We start from the raw sequence: 23,207 nt of genomic DNA, 5'->3' as shown, positions 1-23,207 counted from the left end.
GGAGAACACCCCATTGAATCAGGGACTCCAATACTGCAAGAAATGAAAAATTCAGAAACGATCTATTAGAGCAAAGCAGATGGTGATGGAGAAATTGATCTCATGTAAAAAGACCGAAGGAACAGAATTTAATTCATCTGAGGAAGAGAAGTTTCTGAGAAGACTGAATCAGAGCAGGGTCCCCACATTATTTGTGTTGGTTATTTGGGTTGTTGGCCATTATTTGGGCTGTTGGCCATACAAAGTGCCTGGCCAAAGGGGTGAAGAAGGTGCTAAAAGCTTGTAGGCCCTGGTGTGTGCGCTTGTGACATGCCAAGAGTGGGCGGGGGGAGGGGCCATTTGAACGGAGCAATGACCCAGTATAGGAAGTGATTGTGAACAGTTATGCTTCATTTCCAGTGAAATCCTTTTAGCTTCAGTTCCGGCTCTCTTCTCATGAACATGAGCTCAAAGCTTTCTTCCATCTTGGTAAAATGGCATGGGATAGACTAATCAATAGCCTTTGCATCTGGTTCTCACACACTTTTTGGTATTTAGGATTGGTTTCAGGGTGAGAGTTCTCCCACGCAGCACTCCCAATTCCCCAGCCAGAAATGACCAGCCTTTGGGGAGGGCACTCTGCTGCCATCACTTCTACGATGCTTCTCTTGTTCATGCGTGTGTACACCTGCCTCATCTCCCCACGTTAAATGATCTACTCCTTCGGGTCAGGGGCCACATCTAATCATCTTTGGAACACCTACGTGCCCTCCACACAGGAAATGGTTAACAACAATGTGGGACGAATGGCTCAGAAAAGGATGGCAGAGAAGTAAGTCGGCAGCACAGTGATACCCCTGGGACCTCTTCCGGGCGGGGACAGAGTACTGTGTTTGCTTTCCCTGGGGCAGAGTTATCTGTTGCTCTGAACATCATTCACTGCCTGGTTTATTTCCCTCGTCCTCAGACAGCAGAGCTGGTCCATGTGCAAATGGATTGGTCAGTCATCTGGCCCGGTGTCCTGTCTAAGTCCCAGAGTACACCAGGGTGGGGGGCTGAGGGCCCTGTGCTGCGGAAGAACGACACTGTGTCCCTGCTATGGTAGGAGAAGCACCACCCTGTACACAAGCATACAAGAAAAGTATGTAAGATGATGCTTCATTGTCTCCTGAGAAGGGGACACCAGGCTGCACCTACCCACTCAGCCTCCCACTTGTTCAACTGCTTTCTGAGAAGCAAAAGCAGCAGACTTTTATTTCATTACAGTACAAAACTGCGACGGATCTTACACTGGATGCTTTACATACGTTACTTCATTCTTACAAAAATTTTGTGAAGTAGGGATTATTTGACAGATGAGGTAACTAGAGTCCAAAGAGATTAAGGGGTTGACTCCAGGCCCCCGTTACGAAGTGGAGGAGGCAGGATTCACCTCAGGTTGTCTGTGTCTCCAGAGACTCACAGCCTGTAATCACACTTCTCTGTCTCTGGGAAGTCCAGAGGCAAACACTTTCTGGCCATACCTTGCATCTACAATATTTCATAAATCTCTTTAGAGTCAGCTTGATTCACCTAATACGTTATGTAGGAAGTCCAAGGCAATAAAAATTATTGAGGTTGGCCTGATAAAAGCGGAAATTCCCTTTGAACTTAAATTTAATGTCCCTACCATAGTGACCCATCCTGGGTGACCCTGTTTATTGTCATATACTCTGTGAAAACACTTCTCCAGAGAATTCCAGAGGCTCACGGAGGAATATTTTTTTTAAGTAAAGCTCACACCATGGCTTTATTGGCCTATGGCCTGACCCAGCTTTGAGCAATTTCCTGGTACCATATATGAGATCATTATAAAAAGGATTTTACTATAAATAGGAAGCTTGCCCAGACCTTGCAAGTGGGATTTAAATAGAGATTCTGCTCCTGCTTATGGGAAATTGAGTCCCGCTTTATAGAATAAGATGATGGGGAGGGCGAAAGCCTGAGTGGTATCTTGGTGGTAGTGCCCACAATGATGGATTTGGTTTCCTGTTGATTAAAGTTCATGGGCTGAGATCATATAAGAGATACAAGGAAGCTGCTGAGAAAATAAAGTGAGCCTTAAGAATTTAGGGATTTACCTGGAAAACGGAAATCAGGAATGAAGTCCATGAAAAAGTTCAAAAAACAAATTAAATGAAATAATAACAGAAGGTGGGAGGGAGCATTCATATAAATCAAGCCAAGAAAAAGGAAAGCCCACCCCCAAATAGTCCCACCATCACACTCAGTAAAGGGTGGGCAGTCATTCTGGAAAGTGCATGCTATATGATTTTTTATTTCAATCAGGCCACGTGTCTATGGCAAACAAGGCCCCAAATCTTCCATAAAACTACCACCCAGACAGAGCTGTCTTTCTCCTTTTCAGTCTGATCTCTGCTGCGAAGGGCCTGCCACTCGTGAAAAAAATGAATGGCAGAGACAGTCTGACCACCAGCAACAGCCCCTCATCTGGGTCTTACGAGACCAGAGCTTTGTCCCAAGTGTCCTAGGGAAACAGGAAGCAAGCCAGAGGTGTAGGCTCCTCCATGGCACATCCACAAAAGCGTGATTTCACATCCTGAGCAGACGCTCAGACCGCCTGCCAGGGCCTGGTGTGTACAAACACGTGGCCATGCTGTGTCCATCACCCAGCCCTGACCCAGGCCCAGTCCAGCAGCGGCTCTCCGAGGGCCTGCCGGTGGGGTGTGCAGCCCTTGGGGAGCCTGGGAGCAGCGAGAAGAACGCTCTAGGAGATGTGCCTCTCCTCGCCCTTCTCCCTTGTCCCCCCACCACCCTCCACGGCTGACAGTTCCCATCCCTCCACAGGTCTGACATGTTTCCATGGCAACTGGAATCAGGGGCTCCAGCAGCCTCTGGTCTTGCCACCTGTTATTACTTCATCTCTCAAGTGTAAAGCATCCTAGCTCGGTGCACTTGGCTGTGCAGAGCACAGTTTCACAAGATGGAGTAAAAAGGGGGACAGGAAGAGAGGGAAAGCAGAAAGGCAGCCCCAGGTTGGCCACATAGGACATATTAGACAGGCCAGGCTAGAGGAGGAAGCTTCGGAGACCCGGAGGGTAAAGAGGGAGGGAGTAAGCCAACGTGCCTTCCCTTCAGAATCAGTGAGCAGGCCTCAGCTGGAGGCCACTGCCACATCCTGCTACCTTCTGCCCAACCTTTAATGAGGGATAGGGGCGGGGGAGGGGGAGGCAGCGGAAGGCTGGGGTAGAGAAGGCAGCTGTGAAGAGATCTGCGTCGGGCCCATGTGGAGTACAGCGAGGAAAGGGTTAAAGTGGCGAGATAAAGACTGTGAGGAAGGCTGGACCAGAGGGCAAACAGAACCTCAGAGCCTGGATAAATGGCCTTAATTCTCATGCTCTTGCTCACTCTATTCCTTACGTGTTTACTCATATAAATTATCCCCACGGCCTGACACCTTTTTTCATTGCTTCCCTAGAACGGATGAAAAAATAAATCCCACAGATCCAAGGACTAAAAATGCTGGACTCCATTCAGGCTGCTTCTTCTTGGCCACCTAACAGCAACTCAGGCCCTGCCCCCGGGCTCCAGGAGAAAGACAAATGATGCCTTCCTTCCTGAATGTGGAAAGGCAGGGAAATCGGGGAGCTGGGCGGGGAAATGGACATCAGGGTCCACGCACCGCATGACTGTTAGGCCAGCAGAGTCCTCGGTGGCCGAGAATTCGGTCTTTCTCGTCAGCCATTTTGCCAGCTGTCACTGAGGGCAATGTGGATGTACGATAAGGGGGGGGGTCGCTAACGCAGAACGATTCCAGGCACCACTGAGATGAGTCTGCCTGCGGAAGGGAAGGCTGAGGGCTGTTTTCATGTTTTTGAGTTTATGGAAGGAGCTAAATCGCCACGCTCCGTATTGTCAAGGATAACGTGAGATGGAAGGAGCTGAAATGGCAGCACAGGCCAGAAGAAAGCTAGAAATGAAGGCAGTTCAACAGTTAAAGGCCTGGTCAAAGGAGCAGGCTTCTCCGAAGGGCCTTTGCACCTGGGGAGGTCTCCCCAGACCCAGGGTTGTTTGAGTGCCGCCTATCCAGACGCAAGAGAATATGCTACATGACATCTTAAGGTCCTTTTTAGGCCTATTAGTAAGGATTATAATAGGGTGAAAGAAGAGACAGAAAAGCAAAGTTTTCCAAACCCAGAGGAACTCAGCCTTTCATCATTGTTTTATATTTGTGTAGGTGTCTCTTCCCGTTAGCTGTGAGCCCCCTGAGGGCAGGAGGAGCATCTTTCATCTCTGAATCCCCAGCCCCTGGCACCATGATTGACACAGAGCTGACAATAAATACTTCATGAAAGAATGGACACATCTTCACAGAGGCTTTGGGGTGGGGGTGGGGAGGAATATGTGCCAGGCAAAGGAAAGTCAAAGACTAGGAATTGAGTGGATGCAAAGGGTTCCCCAAGTACTGAGTGACCATTCTAAGGCACTGCCAGCATCAGTTCCATTCATAACAGGGACAGAAAGCGGGGAGTAGGAATAATGGGGGGCCCATTGAAGAGACTAAAGCTGCAGTGAAGAAAGCCAGTGCGCCTGCCCTCCTGCAGGAATCCTCTCCCTTAGGCACGTCTTGGAAAACCAGGATGGAAGGAATTAAGAAATCCCAGACTCCACTGGCCCCAGAGCCCCTTGAAACCCATTTTCTTGTCAGGAGCCCTGCAACAGCCAGTGAGAAAACAAGCCATGTCTTATTGTGTGCTTTTGTGGCTAGAGAATCTTCATAAAAATTTAAAAATATGATGTGTCATCCCACCCTTTCTTGCACCTACCTTCTTTTCCTCCTTCTTTATGAAACACACAACTCATACCGTTGGACACATGCTTTCAGAATATTTACTCCGAAACGCTGTGCTGCACAAACAGACTTTTCTGCTCACACTGATGTCTCTATCTTGACAGATGTATTTGGTTAGAGTTGCAATTTGCTGGAGTTTGGACACCACATCACCAGTTCTGGGGCTAGACAGTCACATGACCCGTCAGTAATGCCCTTTGCACTCCAGCCTTAGGCCATCAACACCGGGTCTGTCAATGATGCTTCAGAAAAGCGCGAACAAGACCAAGCAAAACTGATTACGCTTCTCAGTGCTGATTAGGGAACGCACAAGGAGGGGTTTCAATTTTCCAGTGGAAGGTCATGTGGGTCAGTTCATGCCCTGGCGTAGCAAGTTATTATTACCACCAAATGAGTCACTGAGGGGGAAACGGTTAATGTGAGAGCAACTATGTCAACAGGGCTCTGAATGAAGTGGTGTCATTCCCCTCAGAGAATTGTAGGACATTTCAGTGCTTTAAAGCTGGATACGCTTTGTCCATGTACGTTGTCAGGATATTGTTATTGTGCTGTTAGAATTCAGGAAGCCCCCTTCCTGTCTTGCCCAACCTAGCCCTCTCCACCTGTCCTCACCTCCACTACCACAAGACTCAGGTATGTCACCCCCATCAGTCCACAACGGACCAGCGTTCTCTGTCTCCTTCAGACTGAAAAGCAGTATTCAGGAAAAGGAAAAGGATGAGCCCTCATGCCTCAGACCTGAGGATCAGGCCTGCCTCAAGGCACCACAAAGCCAAAAGACAGCCCAGCCCAGAGGAGGGCCAGGATGGGGGACACACTCAGAAAGCAAGCCAGGAAGCAGGCGCTGGGAGCCACAGAGACGTTTGCCCCAGGAAGAATGGAACCTTTGGGAAAGAATGAAAACCAAGTCTAACCCTTAGATTTAACAGTGCAGCCTGATTCCTGGCCAGTTACCTGACTCACTGCATCCAATTATTATTAATTATTATCATCATTATTATTATTTAATAAATAAATAAATAAAATAAAAGGAAGTCGACTGAACACCAGTCTTTGAAAGCTGGATTTCTCTAAGGCGGTGGTTCACCTAGGAACTTGTTATAAACACGAATTCTAGGGTCCCACACCAGACCTACTGAATCTAAAACTCTGGGGTGGGACCCAGCAATTTGTGTTGTTAACAAACCATCCCGGGGATGCTGATGTGCTCAAGTTTGAGAACCATGGCTCGATCTAACTTAACACGTAAGAGTCATGTCACACTGTGTCACACGCATTTTCTGTTAATGCTGCACTTTATACAATTCACATTGAATCTTCACGTAATCCTGAGATAGACACATCAATGTTCTGGTTTTACACAGGTGGTACTCGAGGCACAAGGAAGCTAAGTGACTTGTCTCAGGTCCCATGTTAGTGAGTGGCTACACTGGCTCCAAACGCAGGCCGTGTGGCTCTTAGCTGGCCCACATGACCCACACCACCCTGAGCACCTACAACCACACACCTAAAGAGACGTCAAGTCAGACTGGTTGGCAGGCCTTGGAGGCCAGGGCTTCTCAAATTTGAAGGATCTCCTTCATATTCAGATTAGGATTTATAGGTCTGGGGAAGGGCCTGAGAGTCCACATTTCTTACAAGCTCCCCCACAGGGTCGTCAACCGTCTGGATTTGTGTGGCACTGAGGGGTTTCCAGGGCACAGGACTTTCGGTCTGGCATTGTCCTGGGAAAACCTGGACAAGTCAGTCAGCTGGGTACCAAGTGATGTTGTTGCTGCTGAAAAGCAAACGTGCAGGCCCTCAAGGTGAGAAGTATAGATTACACACAAATGAGATAACATGGTAAGATCAGGGCACGGCATCACCTGTTTTATACTTTAAAAAAAACCACTTTGGCTACTCCATGGAGAATGAACTATAAGAGGTACCGGTAACCAATAAAGAAGTTGCAATGATCCAACCTGGAGCGAGTGGTGGTCAGAAGACGGAGAAAAGGAGACAGATTTGGGGGGAAGCTGACATGGGTGGTGAAATAAAACAAAGAGCCAAGGACGAATCCTAGGATTTTTGCTTTAGGTACAGTATTATTAGTATTATTATTATTATTTTTTTTTTTTTTAAAAGAAAGAAAAGGTCAAAAAGATGTAAGAGCTAGGAAAGACAGTGAGACACAGAATAAGAGAGAAAAATGAAGGAAAATTATTGAACAGAGTGGTATGTGTGATTTTTTTTTCTATAGTAAAACACATTTACAAAGTATAACACAACTTGGAATGAGTGGGTGGAATCCATATAACATCACAAACAACTAAAGTCAGTTTGGAAGACAAAACGTGCCTACTATAGGGTGAATTGTGTCTCCCCAAAAATGCATTGGATCCCTAATCCCAGTGGGATGGTATTGGAGATGGAGCCTCTGGGAGGTGATTGGCTTTAGATGAGGTCATGTGGATGGGGCCCTCATGGTGCGATTAGTGCCCTTTATAAAAAAGATACCAGAGAGCTTGCTTCTCTCTCTCTTCACCCACATGCACCCAGGAAAGGCCAGGCGAGGACACAACAAGAAGACAGCCATCTCCAGCACAAGGAGAGAGTCCTCACCAGACATCAACCCTGCTGGCACCTTTATCTGTGACTTCCAGTCTCCAGAACTGTGACAAATAAGTCTTGCTGTTAAGCCCCCTAGTCTGTGGTATTTTGTCATGGCAGCCCAAGCTAACTAAGATAGTGCCTGTTAACACACTCATTTCTCTCAAAATGCCATCTATGTAAGATGATGCATTTGACAATTGGTCTATAGGTGAAAATCAAGGGACAGCAGGAGGACCAAGACAAAGATCCCTGGCTGAGACCAAGATCCATCACTTGGGGTTCCAACGTGCTGACATAATTGAATGCTGTCTAACTCAAGCAAATTCACATCTCAGCTTCCCAACTTGCAAACTGCGTGACTTGAGACAAGTTACTCAACTATTCTGAGTCTCAGTTTCCTACTCTGTAAAATGAGAGCAGTAGCATGTGCCTCCTGCACTTGTAACATAACACTACCTGGGATGATACACGTAAACTGCCTGTTGCCCAACAGGTGTTCCACCATTTCTTTGCCTCTTTTCTCTCCTAGATGCACAATAAGTTTATTTCTGATAAGGCAGGAAAAGAAGTGACACATGAACTGGAGAAATTCCCATTCATGCTCTGTGGCCACGGGGACATCACTCAGCCATGATATGTCTTCCAGGGGGACATAGCACCTACCTTATAGGGTTGTTGTGAGGAATGAGTGAGATAAATGTGGCATGCTTAGCTCAGTGTCTGACACATTCAAGGAATGTCAGCAAGTATGACTGTCATCGTCATTTCTCAGGACATGGAACTCTTCAATTCTGAACATTCTCAGTAATTAGGCCAAAAATGTAAGAGAAAGAAGAAGCTCCCAGAAAGGCAGATGGCAGGCGGATCCCTGATCCTGGGGAAATAGGATGGTAAATACAGGGATGGCACATGTGGCTAGATTCTACTCCACAGATTCCTCTCACTAGGTTTCACGCACCCATCTTATTTCCCAATTAAACCAGAAGTTCTGCTAAGGCTGAGACCACATGTTATGTCTTTTTGGAGGCCCAATTACACGTAGCCCCACAAGTGGGCACATGCACAGCAAGTTCTCCATAAATGCTCATGTATAGCTTGCGTAGAAGGATTGGTGTCCCATTATCTAAAATTCAGCAAAGGATGTGCCAGGGCCAGGTCAGGCTCTGATAGTCACGCCTGATGCCAGTGAGACACCCGCTGCCCCCACAGGCAGTTAGCATCCCAGTATCACACAGCCGCAGATAGGCCCTGACTCCGATCAGCCATCTGTGGTTGCAGACATGCTCTGTTGGTCCAAATGGCACAGAGACGGGATCTCAGCATCACAGTGGGCAGGCATGGTGCCAAACACCCACATCATCTCACTGAAGACGCACAGCAACCCCACGAGGTCAGTTGGACTGTTCTCTCTGCTTTACAGATGAGGCAACGGAGGAGCAGAGAAGTGTAAGTAGCTGACCCACGTTTACACAGACAGAAGACAGCAGAGTGGCAGAGTCACTATACCCACCCTAGCCTGGCCAATTCCACTGTCATTCTCTCAGCCACTAGGTCAAGTGTGTGCATGATCCACAAGACTGGGAAATTAACTCCAAGTCTACTGTCAAGGCCAGAGCAACCCCTCGGGTTCTTCTGCGCCTTGCAATCTCTAAACTATTTAGTTAAATAATAATCCATCTAAAGAACACCCGTTGTTAGTTTCCTAATCTGCTCTTCAGGAAGAGAGAAGCAGCTCAAGAGAGAAGCAGCTCACTTTTCCTGACAGAGCCCCATATCTGAGTTTTCCTTTCTCTCCTCTGTAACAAAGCCTGTATTTCCTGCATGGAGGTTGGGTAAGTGGTGAGCTGTGTGGTGAGCTTTACTTATGCCTTTTCAGGCACCTTTCAGAGTGGTCCAAAATTCTTAAACTTGTATCAAAGGTAATTTTCACTGTCTCTTAAAGCTGTGTGCGTTGCCCCTGGGCCATACGTTAGAGGACAGATGTCAGAAGATGACATCTGTTAGATCTTTCCTATTAGTGTGGCAATGACATCATACACTACTTTTAGATAATTTGCACATTATCAGACTAATTTTCAGATTATCTAATCAGCCGACATTACCCTTAATCAACTCAGCTCTCCTCTTTCAGTTCTGCAGAGTACAACATGCCCTCCACAGGAGCCTAGAGTGGGGCCTTTTCTTCTCTCGAAAGATACTAAAAACCCGGCACACCACCATTATATGGAAGACTAAGACCTCCCAGGGCCTAGGACAACCCAACTTCCATTCCATGGACCAGAAAATAGGCTTGAAATAAGTTTTATAGACCCATATTTTAAAAAACATTTCCCTCTTAGGAGCTCCAGGTATGTTATAGAGAGCATTTTATACTCATTTATGCTATTAAATAAGAGATATGCCATATAACAACTAACAATATGCCAAACAGATTTCTTTATAAATGATTGGTTCTTGTCCTCTAGTAATTGCTACTGTGGTTCTCCACTTCCTACTGTATGACAAGCACACATACAAGACGCTTCCAACTGCAGCCCCTGCCTACATTTCTACCACTCTTCCCATGCTATCAGACCCAACTTCTAACAACTGTCTGATGTGCCATGCTATAGCATAGCTCCCTACCTCTGTACCTGGGAAGCCCTCTCCCCTCCCAGGAAATTCCTCCTCATTCTTCCAGGGCTACCTTGACCATTACCTCCTCAGTGCAGCCTTTGCAAATCCCCTAACACAGTGGTTCTCAAGCTTTAGTGGCACCAGAATGCCTTGGAGGGCTTCTTAAAACATATCCTGATGGTGTCCTCCCCACCCTCCGCCGCGAATCTCTGTTTCAGGTCTAGTGGAGCCGAGAACCTGCATTTCCTATAAGTTCCCAGGTGAAGTGGATGCTACATGTAGAGCACCACTGCCCTACGGAGGAGAAAGCATATGTGCCCTTCAAGCCCCCTGCTCCTTCACCATCCTGCACACACCCTGGTACACACTCCCACTCAGACTGTGAGCTCCTCCAGGACAGGGACCAAGGCAGCACTCAGTACATGGCACTGAACCGAGGATGGGTGGATGGATGGATGGATGGATGGACAGATGAACGGATTAGACTGAATTCATTTACATAGCTTTTCCATCCAAGTCCAGGACCTCATTAATGCCCACATCCAGCCCACCCCACCCCATCCCAAAAATACCTTGAAAACATCATCTATAATTGATTCCCACTGTACAGAGAAGGTAAAAAGAAATTCAAGAACAGTTTTGACATTGTGAGCCTGTGTCAAAGGAGTCTTGAATTATAATCTAGTGCTCTTTCTGCTACCCTGGTCCCACTGGGGCTGTTTATCAAGGTGGCATTTAAGGAGTCACAACAGAATGCTTCTGAGTGGTACCTCTCCGCCCCCCGAGTCCTAACCTCCCCGGGCATTCCCTACACACACACACACACACACACACACACACACACACACACACGGAGATATTTCATTTATAGAAAGCAGATGAAGGTGGTAAGAGAAACGGAGGGAGGAAGAAGAAGCCAGCCTCACAGAGGGAGGGAGGGGGAGCAGCTCAGGTAGGGAAGACCCATCAGAAAAGTACTCGCTCCCAAGGGGCAGCATTTGAGCTCCCTGGGATGCCTGTGGCTGAGGCAGATAGGCAAGGGCATAAGCCTAAAGAAAGGAAAGGGGATAAGCCTCCAGAAGGACAAGGAACGTACGCACAGGAGAAAATGAGAAACTAGGGGAGGAACAAAGGCCAGAGAACATCAGCTGGGGGAGGGAGGCAGGAGGAATGGCAGGCAGTTGCTGAGCTGGCAGCACGGGCCAGTCTGGGGCTGGGAAGGTCAAGGCCGGCTCCAGTGCTGCACTCAGCCCTTCAGCAGCAGCAAAAGCAGGGATGAGCAATGGGCTTCACTAGAGACACAGCTGGGGAGGATGCTGCAAGGGACAGCAGGAGGACCAAGGTCAAAAGGTCTCTATGCTGCAGGTGGTGCTAATGCAGCTGCCCGTGGCCCTGAAAACTCCTGAGTCTGTTGGGCGATTTTGCCGATAGGCCTGTGCTCACAAGCAGCTTGGGTCACACTGCAGCTCGCTAAAGAGGGAAAAGTCAGCATTCCCACTCCACTGACGCCCAGACCGTTTCCTGAGGGAACTGCAGATTAGCCTCGTGGATTAAGCTCCCCGGCTGCCCTCCCCCACTCCAGAAGCCCTGCCAAGGGAGGATCGCAAAGCTGAGACCTTAGGATCCTACAGAGCTGTCACATTCAATTCACCACACGCCCCCATGGCATTTAGGGGCAGGATGGATGGGAGCCCACCCCCACCCCAAACAATGGGAGCAGCTAATGACTGGGTATTAATGATGCTGGCAATTAGTGCTCATGAGAAAATGGTTGGGGGCTGCTCACCACGGGAATGTGGGAGAGAACAGCACACATTCACAGCAGCAAGCAGATGGGTGGCGTGTGTGGTGCAGAGAATCTGGGAAGGGTTGCTATCTCTCGGATTTGTCCAGAGAAGACTGGGGAAGAGGGAGAGGATGGCTTCTGTGGATGCTGAAGACCTTTGTGCTGCACCCTGCTCACTAGCAAAATGGGGTTAATCACAGAGGGGTGCTGTGAGGAGACGTCATTAAAAAGGTGTGTGTGAGGGTTCTGGAACCTTCATTATGGGAGGAGGCCCCAGATGAACCCAAGTACAGTTATTCTTTTCTACGCAGTTTAAAACCCTTGGGTAGTCAGACAATCCTTTTTGAAGAACCCAATTCTCATCAGCGGAGTAAAAAGAAGGGGAAAGGGGGCTGCAGCGAGTGTGCTCACTGGCAAACCAACCCACAGAGAGAGGAGAACAAGCAGCACGATAAGACTTCTTAGGACGATGGCTCCATCTACGAGGAGGAAAGACACAGCTTCTTGCCAAGCAAAGCTGTGTGGCCTCATGCTGAGGACATGAGGGGGCAGAAGACACTGACCCATGAGTGTGTGGGGGGCTCCTGAGGGATAGAGACAATGTGCGAGCTCCCAGCCTGTGGGAGGGGGAACTACGGGAAGAGCTAAGGAGGAGACGGCGTTGATCCACACAGGGCCTGCGGTTCTCCTGAGGGACCACATGGAACCTTCCTCTGCTGGTGCCCCCACCACGCACATACATGAGAGAGACAGCAAAAGAAAAGCATTCCAAACCCTACAGCGTGAATAGAGCACCTACACACAGAACAAAATGGCCTGACATGTGAGAAGACATGTCAAGGAGATAAGCCAGCACTGGAGGAGCGACAAAAAATACCAAGCTAATAAACGCTTCAGAGAGAGCAATAGTTAACAAATACTTTCCAGATAGCAACCCAAATCAAAGGAGATCACTCTCCATCTCCTCCACTAGGAGACAATAGCTACGGAGACAATAGCTACCACTCAGCCACTTAGATCAGAGAAGGGATAGCAGAGAGACAGGGAAATGCAAATATTTTCCTTTCTGAAAGACAAGGGTGGCTGGACCAAGGAAGCTTCTCCCCAGAGAGAAGACAAGAGACCTCAGCAGCCTTATAGCTACTTGGGAGCTGGTGAGGGGAGGTGGGCAAAGCTGTCGACCCTCCTACCCTGCTTTTCTGTCCAGGTGACAACAGTGGGTAAGAACAGAAGTATCTGACACACAAAAGGCCTGGACTCTGAAAGTGAGTAAGAATTAAAGAAGGTGTATGGACTGAATTATGTCATCCCCCCTCGCTGCCCCCAAAATCATGTGTTGAAGTCCTAACCCCTAGTACCTCAGAATGTGACTATATTTGGAGATAAGGCCTTTAAAGAGGTGATTAAAGGGGAAGAGTTACAATGAAACTGTTAGGATGAGCCCTGATGCAATCTGACTGGTGTCTTTGTAAGAACAGGAAATTTGGACATACAGAGACAGCAGGGTGCACGTGCATAAAGGGACAGTCATGTGAAGAGGCAGCAAGCAGGCGGCCATCCACAGGCCACGGAGGGGGCCTCAGAAGAATCCAACCCAGCTGGCACATTGATCTGGGACTTCCAGCCTCCAGAGCTGTGATACAATAAACTTCTGTCCTTTAAGCCACCTACTCTGCTTTATGTTGTTACAGCAGCCTGATCAGAGTAATACAGCAGGCAATGCGACAGGGGAAAGTGGGGTGGGGTTAGGCAAAAACCCACCCTAATCCAAAGAAAGGTCTTGGCCAAGGTGTGTTAATTAGTTCATACATTTGGTGAGCACAGCCAATCAACATCAGTTGACTGAGCTGATTGGCTGGAATGCACAGGAGTCACCCTAAAGCCTAGAGTCTGAAATATTTTTAAAGGTCTGATCCCTTCAATTACATTGTTCACTTCAAGAACACCTACCACCAAAGCTTCTGAACAAAATAGAAAACACACAGCATGTCCACAATTACTGCTTACCTAATGATCTTAGAATGCCCTACATCTTGAAGCAAGTCCTGAAGTTTCCATCATCCCACCCCATTTTGAGTTTACGGTAGGTCCAGAAACCATAGGGAATGTTTTAGAGGAAATCAAGGGGTGAATGCTAAGCCTTTTTTGACGACTCCCTAATTCATAACTGGAAGTTGAGGAAGAAAAGAAAGAATAGAAATGGAAAAAGAAATCTTCAGGATCATGTTGGGTATTCGAGCCAAGCATCCCAAATATCAAACGCACCCAGCTCACATTTGCTGACTGTGTGCTCAAGCAAAGAGCATGGAGGCTCTTGGGCAGGAGAGCCCTGTATCAAAATTGTAAGCCTCCCCTAAAGCCAAGACAATCAATCAAGAATGTTCTGCATCTCTTGGTGGCATTCCAAGGAGACATTTGGAATGTCTGTATGAATGGACACATCCAAGTGAATGGAGCCTCTACCGGTCAGCAGTTGTGAATGGATCCTCTGGAGCTGAGAGGAAGAGGAACAGGTCTGGCACTTGACAATGGCCAAGTGAGGATGTTTCCCTTCTGCCTTAACACTCACCTTCCTTCCTGAGAGCAGAGCTCAGTGCGCCACCCCTGCCCAGCTCACTCTAAGCCTGGGGCTCGGATGACCCCAGGGGCAGCTGAGGCTGGGTTGAACGAGCCAGCGCACCCCAGGACATTGAGACCAATCAACAGTCACCACCAGAAGATGCCACAGGTGATAAAAGGAATGCTCTGTGGCCCTGCCCACCCACTTCATCATTGTCCCAACCCAGGTGGGAACTCACGTCTGTGGTTTTCGTTTCTGTGGTTGGGTGGGGACCGGGTGTCCTGGTCTTGGGCTTCATCCCCCTCCTCACTGGCCAGGTGAGTGTGAGCGTAGTGGTAGCTGAGTCCTGGTCGGTTCTTGTAGCGCTTGCCGCAAACTAGAGAGGAGAAGAGGAAAGAAAAGGAAAACGCAAATGTCAGCAACCTCTGCAGCCACTGCCATCATTCTCCTAGGTAATGACTCCCATCCGTCCACCCCAGAGCTGGGTATCCGTTAAAAACTGTTTCCCAGCCCCAACATCTCTTACCCCTGGACAGAATCAACACCACTATTACCACATGGGCCCAGGTGGTAGAAAAGAAAAGCCACCAAATAGAGGATGGAAGTTGTGTCAGGGCTCCATCATTTCCTAGCTGTGAGACCCTACGCAAGTCACTTACCCTCTCTGTGCCTCAGTTTCTTCAGGGGGAAAATGGGAATAATAGTAGTACTTACCTCATAGGGTAGTAGTGACGAGTTAATCTCTAAGCAAAGCATTAAACAGTGCCCGGCACATGATAAGGATGATGACTATTTTAATTTTGAAGTTAGGACTGGGAGACTATCCAGTCCAACACCCCGTGGCACAGATGGGGCAAGTGAGGCCCAGCAAGGCAAAGTGAGCTGCCTGGGAACACACAGCTAGTTGTGGCAGAGCCACTGGAACCCAGGTCTCCTAGATGCCTATGCAGTGCTTCTTCCACCGTCCTGAGGTTGACTCTATGAAGTAGAGAAACTTGACATGGATAATAATTTTGAGGTATCACTCAGTGGTTTGGTGTCAGAAAAACATGTTCCACCCCTTTCCGCCATGGAAGCCATGAAGCCAAAGCATCCTTGGTAGATGTGGCAACCAAGAGCTCGAGGCCCAGCAGCCTAGTACCCACTGTCTCTGAAATGGACACCGTGAGACAAGGGCAAAAAGCAACATAAAGTACGGCCAAGGAGACGGGGCAGTTCCTTGGGTTGGCTGCTCGGTACCTGAGAAGCAGATGTCTAGCTAAATCGCTTCAGACCAGACCATCATCCCCAACCTCCCCTGACAGTATCTCAGCCCCTGGAGAGGTGGCACTGCTGGCAGCGGAAGCCTCCAGGGTCTTCCAGTAAAACTCCTATGCCAACCGTCTCCTCCTGCCCCCACCTTCCCCCAGCAGAGCACACCCTGCTGATCTGCTGGAACATCTGAGGTTACAAGCTTTAACACACTCTCTTTTCACATGACTGGGTTATGGTGAGTATAAATATCTCATAAGGTACAAAGAGCACTGACTTCATGGTGAGACCCGGGTTCAAATCCTAGTCCCAGGTGCCAAAGTTAACTGGCTACGTGAACTCCATAGTATAGAGAAGAGTTATTTTCCAGAAATTGTGCCCACTGTTTTTATTATTTCTGGTCAAGTCTCTTTTCTTACTAGATTCTCTTAGTTTTTTAGGTATTACAACCATTGGCAAAAACAATCATCTCTTCTTTCTCAAATTTATACAAATTATCTGCTTAGCTTAGTTTGTAAGAATCACCAGGGCGATATTTTTAAAATAGCAAAAGCAAGATTTTCCTATTTTAATGAGGCTGGATTTAGTGTTTCATTCATTAGAATGAAACATGTGGCTAATTTTTAGTCTTTATCAAATTTAAGTAGTTCCTCTTATTCCTGTTTTATGATTTTATCATAGACTTTTATAGGCCGCCTGTTCAGCATCTACTAATATATGACTCTTCTTTAGTTTGTTGATAGTGAATTATGCTGATTTCCTAATGTTTCCCTATTATTGAACCATTCTTGATTTCTAGAATACACTCCCTTTGGTCAGAGTGTATTATCCATTTGCTACACTGCTGCATTCTATTCACTAATATTGCATTTTGCAGCTATACTCAGACTTGAGACAGATCTATAATTTTTGACCTATCTTTTATCACATTTCGATTTTATGGTTATGTTGACTTCCAAAAATGAGTTGAGTTTTGCTGTGTGAAATTGGACAAGACACATAATCTCTGTGCCTTTTTTCTTATCTGAAAATGATGATAGCACTATTTACCTTGAAAGATAGTTAAAGGGGTTACAAATAATATTTGTAAGCTAGCTCACTCAGTACCCAACACATAAAAGATGCTTAATAACCAGTAGTGAGGGGCAAGGGGTTCAGCTTGGTCTGCCGTGCCTTTCCTATTGAATGCTTCTGAAAGAGGGACTTACTACAGAATCTGGCATTTGGTTGGACTTTCATAATACGATGAGAGTCTGAAATTCAAGCTGATGACCTAGTGACTATAAATTCAAGTCCTACAATTGGCTACTGACATTCTCTCTCTCTCTTTCTCCCTCTTCTTCCCCCCTCCCTTCCTCTGTTGTAAATATTGCAAAAAACATTAAATGGTACTACACATCTCAATGCCATTTGACTCAGGAAGTGAAACCTAAAGAGGCCCCTGAGGTACACTCTGGGCCTGCTTGTGGCTTTCTCTATTTAACCTTTTAAATGATATGAGGTCAATAAACAGCAAATTATGGGATCATTATATATGACCCCATTTCATCACCAAGTATACTCTTGGTAAGGAATAAGTGCTTATTAAAACTAAGACTGATAACAGCAGCATTTACATGAGGACGCCTCAGCTGCCTCTGCAGACCCCCCACCATCCTCTCCACCACAGCAGTTCACGGGTGCCATTTTGTTATGTCGGTCACCACTGTCTTCCTCAATCACAGGATTTTAATAGCAATCGTGTCCAACTATCAAATTGTTCTATTCCCACGAATACTCTAGACACCTGTCCTAGACAACTCCACTGATGCGGAACTCACCACCCATCCAAACAGGCACTTCTTCTTTGGACCCCTTGAATTAGTTATGTCTGCACTAGGGGACCTCTCTTAGGACACTTTCACATCGATTTCATCTTGACAGCAACAAGTCCACCTCAGATGCTGCCATGTGCAGACTATGCATTCAAAACACATTCATTGACTGGCTGATGAATGAACACAGAGACACTTTGTGGAAAAGCCTGGAGATGGGGGAGGAGGTAAATACATAGAATCGGATCTGTCTATCCACGATAATCTCATACTAATAGTCCTTGAAACCTACAAAACCAAACTCAAGCGAAAAAGCTTCCCATCTCTCCTTGCCCAACACCATAGAGGGTAACTATTTTTAGAGCAAAGCCTTTTGATAGAAGCGAGAGTCTCAAAGAGTGGTCCCCAGACCAGCACCATCAGCTTCACCTGGGAACGTGTAAGAGATGCAAATTCTTGGGCTCCACCCCAGACCTACTGAATCAGAAAGTTTGGGGCGGAGCCTGGCAATCTGTGTTTTAATAAGCCCTCCACATGATTCTGATATATGTGAGTTTAAAAACCACTATGCTAGAAGACTGATGTATTTGGGCTAGACTCTGCCCGCCTTGTGTGCACCTGCCCTTTTGGATGGATGGCAGTGGCAGGCAAGGGCAGTGAGAAGCAGCCCGGAGACCTGAGTTCAGCTATGAGAAGAAACAAAGCCAGGCAGCCCACAGAAGTGCTGGAAGCCACACACCTTTACCGTGGTCCCTGTATGCAGAGCTCTCTGGATGGAACTTCGTCCCCCCACCTGCTTACATATACCGTCATTCCTTCATCACTAAGTCTTCAAGAAAACACTTCCTAACTACCTAGTATGTGCTCAGCCTGTGGTACCAGTAGAAGAAAGATAAATAAGCCCTATTCCCCTCCCTCAAGGGGTTCACAGTCTAGCAGAGGAAGAGTACATGTCAACAAGGAGGAAGGAAGGTGGGATAAATGCGCCAGTGTGGGCATGTGCCCTGCATCAAGGGGCCAGCACATGGGCTTGAGGGTATGGGGCGGCCTCCTGGAGGAGGTGGGATGAGCTGTGGCTTGTGAGATGAGCAGGATAGCACCAGGCAGACAAAAGCGCACATTCCGCCAGCACCTTTGGGGAACCACAGGAAATTCAGAAGAGCTGGTGTGAAGGAGGCGTGGGGCTGGGCGTGAGGAGGACTAACAAGAGAGGAAGCTGGGCAGGACTTTATTCTGACAATGGGGAGTCAGGGGAGGATTGTACCCTGAGGACCAACTTAATCCGATATACATGTTAGAAACCCCACTTAAGACTATAGTGCACAAGATGGATTTGACGGTGGCAAGAGGCTACGTTGAAACAATGAGGACTTTGAGGATGGGAGAGGAGTTATGAGAATGTGGCAGAAAGCAGTCAGTATAAGCAGCACAGAGCTGCCTAGAAAGACTAACACAGCCTTCCCTGCCAAGCACCACCCAGCCCGTTCCCCTCCCCAGCCTCAGCTGATGCCACACTTGACCTCCTTCTTGGCCTTCCAGCTCACTGGCCTTTACATTTCTTAAGCATTTTTCTTTCCACCACAGAGCCTTTGCACAAGCTCTTCCCTCTGCCTAGAATGTCTCTCAGCCCCAATTTGCCTGATTAATGCTTCATCATCCTTCAGAATTTGGTTCAAATGTCCTTCCCCAGGAAAGTCTTTTCCATCAAAATTAGGACCCTGGCTGTTACCTTCTGAGGAATAATCATGTATCAGCATGTCTCCCACCAGCAGGAAGCATGACAGGCCCTGTGTGTTTGCACACGGTTGCATTCCCAGTGACCAGCACAGGGTCTGCCTTGTGGCCAGCACTCTGTGTCAGCTAAAGAAGAAACAAAACCACCCAGGGCAACTGACTTGGGCAACTGGGTAAACGGATGCAGGAAGCAAATGAGTTCAGTCTGGGGTTGGCTTACACACCTGGAGCCTGGGAAAGAGATGTGGATTTTGGAGTTGGCTGGGTGGCAATGGAAGTGATGGATACGGAGAAAAGGAGAGACTGTGGACAGAGAGAAGAAAGGTGTGGACATAGGATAGAATTCAGAAAATACCAGTGTCCTAAGAGTCAGTGGAAAAAGAAAAACTGATTTTTGAAAAGTTTGTTAAGAAAGACTCACACAGGAGTGAGGAACATAAGCAAACGGAGTAGGATTTCCAGGTGACGGTACCACCGGTCCTGGCCACTGCTCACAGCTACTCAGTGTGTGCCACGTGCCAGGCTTGTTCTAGAGCGTCAAGTAAATGTACTCACACCCCCACACTCCCATCCTACAAAGGAGCAGAGGCGGGCACACAGGCGGAGCCAGGACAATGTCCAATGCCTAAGAAGGGTCAAGAAATATGGGGATTCAGAAGGGACCACTGGATTTGGCAAATAGGAGGTCACCTTAGTGAGAAGGGAATCTGCAGCCTCGTGGAGGACGAGGCGAGGCTGCAGGAGGCTAGGGTACGCCTGGAAATGAGGAAGTAGCTAGTGATGGCACCCACGGATTGTTCCTTCGAGCGTGGCTGTGGAAGGAGGGAAAGAGTGAGGCTGGTGAGCGAATGGGCTGTGGGGACAGGGAGGCTGAGGGGTGCTTGTTGAGCAGGCTCATAGGCTAAAGAAAAAGAGGCAGGAGGCGGGATGGGAGGGGAGTAGGGAGGAAGCAGAGGGGATCGAAAGGCAGGGTTAGGAGGGATTGGAGATCATGAAGCAAGATTCCTGACCCCAAAATGCAGCTGCTGACCCAAGTCCCAGTTCTTCAAATGACTTCATCCGAGGGACAAGAGATTTCTAAGATTTATTTGGTTGAACTGCATCTTGATATGACTGTTATGTTTAGATGAAAAGAAATGCTTTGGAAATCCTGCTTTGACTGTCTTAGAAGAGAAGGAAAATCAGTCCTGCTTCACCTTCTGTATTTCATTCTATCTCCCCAACACGCTGAACACGTATGGACCAGCTTCGCAGACGTGTGACCTGTGCATTCAGACAGGGTCCCGGGCTAGAAGGGGCCCACACTTGGTTTAAGGCTTTGCTGTTGCCATCTTGAAATTCTTAATATTTATTGAACAAAGGGCCCCTCATTTTCATTTTACGCTGAGCCCCATGAATTATGCAGCCAGTCCTGGAAACCAGTTGGGGAGAGAGGTGGAGATCTTGGACTGAGTTATTCCAAACAGCCAGCCTGGTAGCATAATTGCTGCCACAGTGAACGCAGGACCCAATCCGTCTTGAGTCCCCTCTGAGGTAACCTTGGAAATCTGGCCAGAGTGGTTAGCCACTCAGCAGTGATCACTTCAGTGCCATCGACTGCGCTGGCCCTTCTTCTGGGTTGGCCCTGCCTTCAGAGGCAGGATCTATGGTGGGTCCGTGGGTGGGCGGGATCCGAACTGCCTGGCTACAAATTCCGACACCGCTGCTGACTGACAGCCAAATCTCTCTCTGCTTCAGCATCCTCTCTGGAAAACGGGGATGATCGTGACAGCACACCTACCTCACAGTTGTGAGGGTTATGTGAGAGAATACCTTTCAAACTGCGCCTGGCTCATAGTAAGCCTCAGCCATTGTCAGCTGTTATTACGTATCACACTGCCATTAAAGTGGATCAGCAAAGGAAATAAACCCAAAAGGGGAGGGGGAAACCTAGTCCTTTCTCCTCTGAAGTCTGGGGTGATGGAGTAGCAAGAAAAAGAGGGTGGGGAAGACACATTCTGAAAATAAAGTAGTAGAACCATCTGCTATCCTTTTATCATGTCAGCAATCTCACTCTGGAATTATCTGTCGTGCAGAATCAGACTGAGCCCCAAGGCTGCTGAAGCATTCAGAGAGGGCTGTGCCCCCATCCTCCCGCTCCAGTATCCTTCCCTAGGGCAAGCTCCTTTGTGTCATGCACCTCTGAAGCCATCACCCCTGGGACCAGTCAACCCTGCCTGTGCACAGCCTAAGGTCCTTCTTTTCACCTTGGCAAGCATGCACCTGGATTTTGTGTTCCTGGCACGGCACGCATGGAGAGGAATGGCTGTGACAATAAGGAAGGTCCAGCTTGCCTTCCTCTCTCTCCTTCCCCCCGGGGCGGATCCATCTGTCAAGCTGCAGAAATAGTACTTGCCCACTTCCCCATCCAGAGCTGGATTCTCCAGGCAGGACCTCCTGACTGGAGTTATGAATACCTTCAGTGTTGCCTCAGAATACTTACAGCATGCCCCCCCCCCAATACACACACACTCTGACCCTAGTCCACTCACTCCTTGTCTTGGAAAGGAGGGAGGAGGGGGCAGAGAGAGGAGGGGGAGGATGAGAAAGAGGAATAGGAGGAGGTGTGAGGGAGGAGGAAGAGGAGGAGTGAGAGGAGGAGGGGGGAGGGAGAACCGGGGGCAGTTTGTGTGAACAAAGCCGGCTGCAGCAGACAGCAGAAGCCTTCCTGCCGGGGAGAAGCGGCCGCCTTCCCCACTGATAACTTAATGACTCTGGCACATTTTCATCAGCCCAACTTGGAGCACACAGTGGGTATCTGAGCCAGTGGTTTCTGAGAGACTGAAAGTAGCGACTGATAGCAATTACGGGATGAGCGTTCAAGAGACAAAGGCTGGGCCTTGGGAGTCACCAGGCCACATCTCATTCCCAGCTCTGCCCTGTGACACTTACATACACCCCTGAGGAGGCCACTTCACTCTCTCTGCAGCTTGACTTCCTCATCTGTAAAAATCAACCAGCAATGCCTGTCATCTGCCGGTGCCTCCAAAGCATCACATTTACAGACAATCAAGCAGGCACACGTTCTGACACTGAATCTCACAACAGCTCACGAGGTAAAGATGATCGTCCCATTTTACAGATGAGGACACTGAGGCTGAGGGAGTTGAAGCAACCTGCTAAATGGCAATGTCAGGACTGGAACTCGGGTCTGCCTGACTCTGAAGCACACAACTGCTAGTCATTCTCTATTTGCCACCATGCCTACCCCAGTGCCTGGGGCCGACCTCTACGGCCTCTTGCTGTCTGCTTCTGGTGGAGTCTGGCCTGTGGGAGGCACCAGCAGTAGAATAGAAGGTGAGTAGAGGGAAGTTGAGGATTTGTGCCCTGCCCATGCCTGCTTGGGCAGCCTGCTGGTGCAAGGGCTATGCCCCCCTCCACAGCTCCAGCCCTCTTTGGATGCCATGTGTCTTTCCTGCTTCTTGGGGCTCAGGATGGGGAGGGGATCCCCGTCCCTTGTCAGTACCTTTATCTTGCCCACACCTCCACAATCATTCCATCATCAAATTCTCTTCCATTCAGCCTTTCTAAGTGGAACCCTATGTGCTGCTGGGGCCAAGACAGAAAATAATGGGAGGCCATTTTAACAGGAGAATCACACCCTACCAGACTGGTTCATAGACTTTTGGGGCTCCCCAAACCTTCCAGACAACCCTGTCTTCTCTCTGCAGAACCACCGAGGGGATGGAGGAACACCTGTACCTCCAATTCCGAGCAGTAGGAGCCCCAAGTGACTCAGCTCGGGAGAAAACCCAGCAGCAGCTCAGACTTGTGTATGCAGGGTGGGGTGTTAATCCCTATGACTGTTTGAAATGCCCAGGCTTTTCTCAAAAGCCAGCGATGGCTCCACCAAGTTTAAGAGATTAAAGTGGTGGCTTCAAGACTGGTCTAGTTCCTATACCATCTCAGCACCAAGGAGCTCTCCCCGGGCAAATCCAGGTGGGCTTCCCCTCCCCCACCCTCAAGCCCAGAGGCCATCGGGCG

General features: G+C 48.3%; 1 protein-coding gene across 2 annotated transcripts in view; it reads right to left on the bottom strand.

Annotated features, from left to right (window-relative positions):
• DPF3 (double PHD fingers 3) overlaps positions 1-23,207 on the bottom strand; it is a 254,240-nt gene that overhangs the window by 61,454 nt on the left and 169,579 nt on the right. For both annotated transcript variants that reach the window (XR_012494614.1, XM_019733356.2), the window contains exon 7: positions 14,624-14,761. Coding sequence is in view for 1 of the 2 variants with exons in the window: in XM_019733356.2 (XP_019588915.1) it covers positions 14,624-14,761 (138 nt within the window). In the remaining variant the exon portion in view is untranslated. The remainder of the gene's footprint in view (positions 1-14,623; positions 14,762-23,207) is intronic.

This window comes from Rhinolophus sinicus, linkage group LG03, assembly GCF_036562045.2.
Source record: "Rhinolophus sinicus isolate RSC01 linkage group LG03, ASM3656204v1, whole genome shotgun sequence".
In the NCBI taxonomy this organism is placed as follows: domain Eukaryota; kingdom Metazoa; phylum Chordata; class Mammalia; order Chiroptera; family Rhinolophidae; genus Rhinolophus; species Rhinolophus sinicus.
Note: the sequence above shows the minus strand (reverse complement) of the source record. Positions and strands in the feature narration are given on the sequence as shown.